The sequence below is a fragment of the Salvelinus sp. IW2-2015 genome, linkage group LG15 (assembly GCF_002910315.2).
Source record: "Salvelinus sp. IW2-2015 linkage group LG15, ASM291031v2, whole genome shotgun sequence".
Classification (NCBI taxonomy): Eukaryota; Metazoa; Chordata; class Actinopteri; order Salmoniformes; family Salmonidae; genus Salvelinus; species Salvelinus sp. IW2-2015.
This window is the reverse complement of record NC_036855.1, coordinates 30,544,420-30,552,010: the sequence shown is the minus strand read 5'-3', so window position 1 is coordinate 30,552,010 and position 7,591 is coordinate 30,544,420. Positions and strand designations below refer to the sequence as shown.

Below are 7,591 nucleotides of genomic sequence, written 5' to 3'. Positions count from 1 at the left end.
AGAGAGAGAGAGAGATGGGAAGCACTGTGTAATTGCTGTAGATTAGCAAAGGGAGTGGTGTGAGAGGAATGAAGGGACCTGGGAGAGACGGGGGAGGAGGAGTGGGAGGGCAAACACGGAAAGGAAATGTTAAAAGTGGATTAACACAACAACAGGACAAGTGGAGGAGTTGTTGATTTACTCCACAAATGACCTTTCTGAAGAAGAGTGCCACAGTTAAGACTGCCCGACTTCAACCTGGCTAGAGAGAGAGAATGGCGCGTGGATGGATTTATGAAAATCATAGACCCCCAGCTGTTAACTGAACAATATGACTTAAAGCCCCTCTACTCCACTCTAGGTCACATCTGCACCATACTATTAATCCCATTCAATCAGAGACACAGTGGAAGATGGAGGGATGGAGAGATGGAAGCTGGGGGGTGAGTGACACATGTCAGATAGCGTGTGGATGGATGGATGGATGATTTATCTCTCTCTGTCTGTCCTCCCCCAATCACACAAACACACCCACCACAACTTTATCCATCTATCCATCTATCCCTCAATCCCTCAATCCCTCCCAACCACTCATTACTGTAATTGGTGGGCAGAGAGAGAGAGAGAGAGAGAGAGAGAGAGAGAGAGAGAAAATGAAAAAGTCCACCCCCATCCCTGTTCTGGGTGGATCTCACTTCACATCCTCATTCTATCTCTCTCGTTCAATCAGCACCACTCATTTGCTTTGGTTTTTCCTTTTAAGTTTTAGTCTCWTTCTCTGCATCAAAGCATCCTGCTGGCATTTCAAACAAACTGCCTGTGCCCCGTCCCTCTTGCTCTCTCTGGCCACAGCTGCTGTGCTTTGTGTGGAGATGGTTTACAGGGCTCTGTCATTGGGGTTGGGCTGGGAAAGGGGTGTGCCGGGGTGAGGGGGGACAACCACCCCCCAAACTGCATTTTATCTGCTCCCGACTGGGCCACAGGCGAGGCCGGATGAGTAGCGGGTAGCGGGGCTGTGTCTGTGTCCGCTAAGTTTTTGAAAARAACCAGCCAATGGATACTCCAATCAGGCGTGCCCAAATCAGGGCGCAACAAGTGTGTGTGAGAAATGAGAAAGAGAGGAGAGGTAGCAGGAGAAAGAGAGGAGAGGTGCTGTCTCTTATACACATCTAGATGTGTATAAGAGACAGGTGTTTGTGTTTTTTCCCCTTCGTAACCTAAATGACTTATACACATAATTATAGAGGCGGGGCCTGGGTGGGCAGAGAGAGGGAGTAAACATTATCTCTGCTCCGATACCCCCCCCCCCCCCCTTCCCCCCCCACCCCAAACTGCCTGGGAGTACTAAATCCCTCAGACAGCCAGGCTAAGCATTATTCATACACACACTCTGGGCCCCTCTCTCTCTCTCTCTCTCTCTCTCTCCCTCTCTCTTTTTATTGTCTCACGTTTGCTGACACCAAACTGCATACAAATACACACACACATTTGTTGAACTATCCTTGTGGGGACCAAACACTTGATTCCCATTCAAAATCCTATTTTCCATAACCCCTAACCCTAAACTTAACCCTAAACCCTAAACCCTAAGCCTATAATAAAAAAAATCGTTTTTAGGATAGTAAAACCAACACACACACACACACACACACACCACACACAGAGTTCATGTTTATGAGATCTGCGTGTGCAGAGAGACAGCTCCACGCGACATAAAACACTTTGTAGACGTTCCGCGCTGTGTGTGTATTTGTCTTTTCCGTCTCTTTCTCACTCCGTTGCTCCTCTCGCTACTGTGAAACTATTTCCTGTCCTTTTAAGGCAGTCTGCTCCCTGCTCCTCTCCTTCTGCTCTCTCGTTCTCTCTCTCTCTTTCTTCAACTCTATTTGTCTCGCACTCTCTTCTATTTAACTTTCTCTGATTCTCTCTGTCTCTCTGTCTCTCTGTCTCTGTCTCTGTCTCTGTCTCTGTCTCTCTGTCTCTCTGTCTCTGTCTAGTTGAGATAGTGATTGTGTGAGCGAGCTGCATGGCTGTTTGCATTGCCTGTTGAATGTTTACCGAGTCTGTTTATTGGTCTGGGATGAGCCTGTGGATTGACTAGAGTTGAGTGAGCAGGAGTTGTGTGTCACCGCTAGCCGTGTCTCTCAAGCTGCTATTGACTGCTTGTCCATTGTTTTTTTCATTGTATCCCCCATCCACAACCCTCACCACCAACAATGACGGTTGAGTGTGAGTCGGGGACAGGAAAAGGAGTGTGGGGSGAGATGGGAATCAGAAAAGAAGGCAGAAAAGGGACTTGCTTTTACGTAATAGCAGTCTTGCTAGGTGTAGCTGAAATGTGATCTCTTTGTGAGAATAGTACAGGCTGTTTGGTTCTTAGCAGGGCTGAAAGCAAAGAGAGGAGGGAGGTGTGGGATAAAAAGGAGAAGGAAGAGAAGGAAGTGGAGGGAAAGAAAGGACAGAATGAAGGTGTGAGGTGGTTATGTGGTATATGAGTGACAAAGAGGCAGAAGTACGTTACTTCCTCTTTTGAAATGATATACTGGTTTTTCTTTGACCGCTGGACTTAAAACAGACAGTCGACAACAGAAGAACAGGAAACGGAGTGACTGTGAACAGTTAATATAGGCTACATCTGAAATAGCACCCTAGTCCCTATTGGCCCTGGTCAACAGGGTGCCGTTTCAGGCACAGACATGGTATGGCCTGTATCTACTCACCGCGGTATCTGACCGTCTTGCGTGGGACTGGGTTCCAGTTGAGACACAACGACTTCTCCCAACCAATCAGAAGAACCAACAGCAGGACCTTAGCCTCACCCATGGCTCCGATAGGACCCGCCCAGTCTCAGCAAGGCCGRTGATTCGCTGGTGGACGGATGAGTGACAGGGGAGAGATAGACCGGGTGGGCACAGCCTCTGGCAAGCCTGACAAAGAAAGATAAAAGCAGAATCAGTTAAAGCGTCAGAACCGACTACCGGGATACCTCGTTAGCGTAACAGCTGTGCAACATCCGCAAACAACTTATCGGAGCTCTGTCAAGCCAATTCAATGACAGCAATCCAAGTGAAATGCAGCYTTATCGAAGTTAATGTGTGTTGGCAGCACATCAACCAGACTCTGGGAATTAATGTCGAAGCAAGGACAATTCAACACACAATCTAGTTCATGATAATTCTCCTAAGTGAGTATGTCAAACGTCAGACTTGTTTTGTCTTTGACAGGTGAAGCTACCGGTAGCCTGTTCAACTAATGGAGGTAAATGATACAAACATCACGGCTTAAAAATACACAAATAAATGCCTCAGGAATAGACTATCAAAGATATTCTGCTTTCCCGCCTGTGGAATCATCAKTCCACACCTGCTGGCGTATATCGGYGAGCCAAATCAACACTTTGATGCTGTTTACCCATTTGAGAAGAAAGCTGTTGACTTCTAAACATGCATTAAATGTCAAATTGTGTTTCCTCTTGGAGATTAAATGGAAAATATCCATCTGTGCTGTTGCATTATTATTGCMCAATGTCATGTGAATTTTAAATGTCCGTTTCAACAGGCAGACCTTCTGTCCTGTTTGGCATTTAGGAGACGGGGGTGTGAATTGAGATGCGGAGCCTGTACTGCACGTTCTGAACCCAATCTGACTCCTATTGATTTTTCTTTTTAGAAAGTAAGAGCAGCCGCACTGACAGAAAAAGTCCAAGATCATCGAAATGTGCTCTAAATGAGTAGGCTTAAATGGAGGGCCGGGATAAGAATATTTGATGCCTCACAGCTCACAGCTCTGACTCCAGGTTTTATTAGATCAATGAAGAGGCCTTTGGRTATCGCCTTGAGTGGAGAGAGAGYGGGGGGGGGGGGGGGGMGTGAGTGAAGGAGAGACATGGACAGAAAGGTGTGTTTAGAAACATGGAGGGCGTCTGAAACCAGTAGGCTTCACGTTATCTTCCAAGCTGCTGAGAGTCCCCCAGTCCTCAATAATGGCATTCTATCTTCTTTTTCTCTTTCTGCCAAGAGTTAAGAAATGGAGTGAGTAAGCATCCTGGAGGTAGGATTAAGAGGACTAGCCTGTGTAAACATACTGTAGCAGGGGAAGGTGAGGTGGAGAGAGGAGGAGGAGGCGGGGGGGGGGGGTCAGATTCAGCGGGTCTAACAGGCGGTTAGGCAGGCAGAAAGCTAATCACGTATCCCTCCCGGCTGTATTGAATCACCTTATAATGATTGGTGGAGGGGACTTGTTTTCACTGGGCCGGCTAATGACGTTCAACAAATTAGAAACGACACGGCGGACTAATAATACCAGTCAGTGTTCCCGACAAACGCAAGCTAATTAGCCTGACGTTGAGAGAGAAATAAAGCACGTGTTCCGATTATGCTGCTTCGCTTGTGTGTTTGGATTCAGCTCAGTCCCCCAGGGGAGAAAACACACTGATGTTTCTTCCGATGGGGATGGATGTCGGGAAAGGAGGTTAGGATTAGGAAAGAGGGGGGCCTAGGATAGGAAGTGAGTTGAGCGGAATATCCGTTCTCGAGTGTTGTCCGTCTCTCTGTTCAACCTCTGCCCTCCTCATGCCCTCCTGTTTCCTTCCCTCGCTTCCTGTCCATCGCTTCCTCTTTCCTCCCTTCCCATCAACTGATAACGAGCCCTTGTGACCTTTGAACCCGTGACCTTTCTAGAGGTCACAGGTGTCCAGGCAGAGAGAGTTCACTGACAGTGTCGTACCATGACACTAGAGTGGAGGAGGCCATTAACACAAGCTGGACATACAGTATGTACAAAGAACCACACCACAACTACCTCTCCTCCCTCCTCCCTCCTCCCTCCTACCCCAAAACAAAATACAGTTTCTAAAGTACAAGGCCTCTTCTTCCTCTCGCTCCTTCTCCTCCCTGCCTTCTCAACAACTACTCCCCCCCCCTCCACCCCTTCCATTGCAGCGGCTGATTTGAACATAGGGCTCTATTTCACCTCAGCGCTGAGAGGCGGCCAGAATCAAACCCCTCCCACCCTCTATGTTATGTGCAAAACTAGCTGGAGAAACTTTTTTTTATTGGAACATTTCCATGTCTCACTTTAAAAGTAAGTGGAAAAGACTGTCCAGGGGGTACAGTGGTGTATTCTTAACTGAGCACGAAACTACACATGCCACTAACAATAAAACAACAACACACGCACACGCACACACACAAACTCTCCCCTCAGAGGGCTATAACGCTCTTTAAACCCTAATTTGCTCAGCAGGGGCACCGTACTTACTATGGCTGACCCTGTAAAACACTAATGTTCACTGCAATCTATCACGGTGTAATGGGCACACGTAAACCGCTCCATGTCGGCTGCTAGCTGCATATGGACAGACCTCCGCTTGACCCAGTTCCGACACTTCTACAGAGCTGTAAAAATTATCCTCGTTTGGTCCTGTGTCCTGCAAAAAGGCAAGCAGCTGACGGCTTGACGAGTGTATTGATTGCGTCTGAGTGTTCAAGACGCTTAGATTACCATAGTAACCCAAATGATGGGTCCCTGTATGTGTGTGTGGCATGTGCGATGTGTTGTGTGGATGTGGATGTGTGTCGTGTGTGGATGTGTGTGTGTGGCTGGTGGTGTGTGTGTTGTGTGTGGTGTGTGTGTGGTGTGTGGGTGTGTGTGTGTGTGTGGTGTGTGTGTGTGTGCTGTGTGTGTGTGTGTGTGCTGTGTTGTGTGTGTGTGTGCTGGTCGTGCTGTGTGTGTGTGACGTACTGGCAGATTGTGTAGTGTTTGTGTAAGAGCAGGCCTAGATGAAAGAGTGATAATCAAAGAGGGTTTGATCAGCTGCAGTGTGTGTGTGTGTGTGTGTCTCATGGGAGGCACTGAGGGAGCTCTACAGCATCCATCCCTACCAGCGACAGATACACACGCACTTCCTGCCAATCCACTGGCCTGCCAACAAGCGATCTCATTCTATCTCTCTATAGTACCTGTACTACATCATGTATAGTATATAGTTAACTGACCAGGGCTGGGGCCAAGACTATTTCTTATTCAGACAGRCAGTTCAGGGGATGAATTGAAATGCAATCTATTACCTGAACATTGCCCAGAATATTTCCCTATTATTATCAATGCAAATGTTTTTATTCATTAAATACATTTTAATTTACTTTTAGAATTGACTGACTTGAAAGGAACCCAACCCTACCGACCAGTCAACAATGTGAGAAAACCATATATGAAAGCACAACCCTGTCTCCAGCCAGACAGAAAGTACCTCACTACAGATAGAAAGCCTAGCCACTGTATTTCAGATCAGTGTCCCCAAGCCCTCATCCTTTGAATCCTCTCCCCTCATCATCTCCCTCCCCTGGGGATGGGGGGGGTCCTTTACTGCAGCAGACAGTCCCCTGAGAGAACCACCATTACCCAGGCCTCCAGGCCCCTCCACGCCTCAGTACTCAGCCATGATAATACTGCCTTCATCAAGGCCTTATCAGTTTCATCAGGCCAGCGGCTGGCTGTAGTTAGAGCTGAAATTGATCAAACTGCCCTGTGACCACACCACAGCACAGCAGAGCTCAACTCATTTCAATCACACAGGAGTTAACCAGACTACTGGAAATCCATCTGGCTCYGAGTCACTCGCTCTCTGATACACAAACACACACACAGTCTCTGTCTTTGTCTGTCTCGCTCACGCACCATCGACTGGCAGCTTGGTGCCCTCGTCGTTTTCACACACCACACAATACCCGACTGAACTGCGCTGTCTTTCACACTACATTATCCACCTGTGGCGCCGCTCTGCCGGGTGCTTTCGCGACACACATGTAGTGCTACGGTCTGCCTGCCTTTGCGCGTCTGCTCTTTCACACACACATGTTACGCCCTTCTGCCTGTCTTTCACAGGACCACATTATTCTTGATGTCCTCTCCCGGTCTTTTTGGTCGACGACACTTATCGCCTTCATGCCTTTGCCCCGTGGTCGTTGCCACACACCAGGGCCACATGTCTCGGGCCCTGCGTCTGCCTGTGCTTTCAACACCAGTTATCTGCCGTCGCGGCATGGCCTTTTGCCTGTCTGTCTCAGCACCACACATTATCGACCTCTGGCTCGTGTCGTTTCACGCAGAGGCCACATTAGAATTCTCCTTCCTGCCGCTGTGCCTGTCTTTGCACACAGCAAGGCAGTTGTGGATGAGCGCGTACTAGCCATGTCGGTTTCTACCACCACACATTATGCCTCTGCGCGTGTGCTTTCACACACATTATGGCTGCTTCAGTGCCTCTTGCCTGGTCTATTTCAAGCATCTACGGTTGACCAACATCACCACAGCGCATCTACTGCCTCTGCCTGTTGCTTTCACACATGTGCGTCATGTAGCGGCACCTTAGGGGAGCGGGTCGCTTTCACACAGCGGCGAGTGCTGACAGCACACCTTAGTGCCTCTTTGTCCTGTCGTTGTCACAGACATTATTCTCTGCCTTTGCCTGTCTTTCACAAAATCAACAACAGTTGACTTAGGCTCTGCTGTCTTTCGACACATGATGCCCATCTCCCTTTGCCTGTCTTTACACCCAGCACATTATCTCCGCTGCCGTCTGTTCACCCTCGGGGGCTCTTTGTCTGTCCTC

The 7,591-nt window shown here is 48.4% G+C and overlaps 1 protein-coding gene across 1 annotated transcript in view; it reads right to left on the bottom strand.

The window, feature by feature from the left end:
• LOC111974105 (semaphorin-4C-like) overlaps positions 1-7,591 on the bottom strand; it is a 55,297-nt gene that overhangs the window by 15,359 nt on the left and 32,347 nt on the right. Inside the window, 1 exon segment of the mRNA XM_024001683.2 lies at positions 2,700-2,906. Within this exon segment, the coding sequence (XP_023857451.2) occupies positions 2,700-2,802 (103 nt within the window). The 5' untranslated portion in view covers positions 2,803-2,906.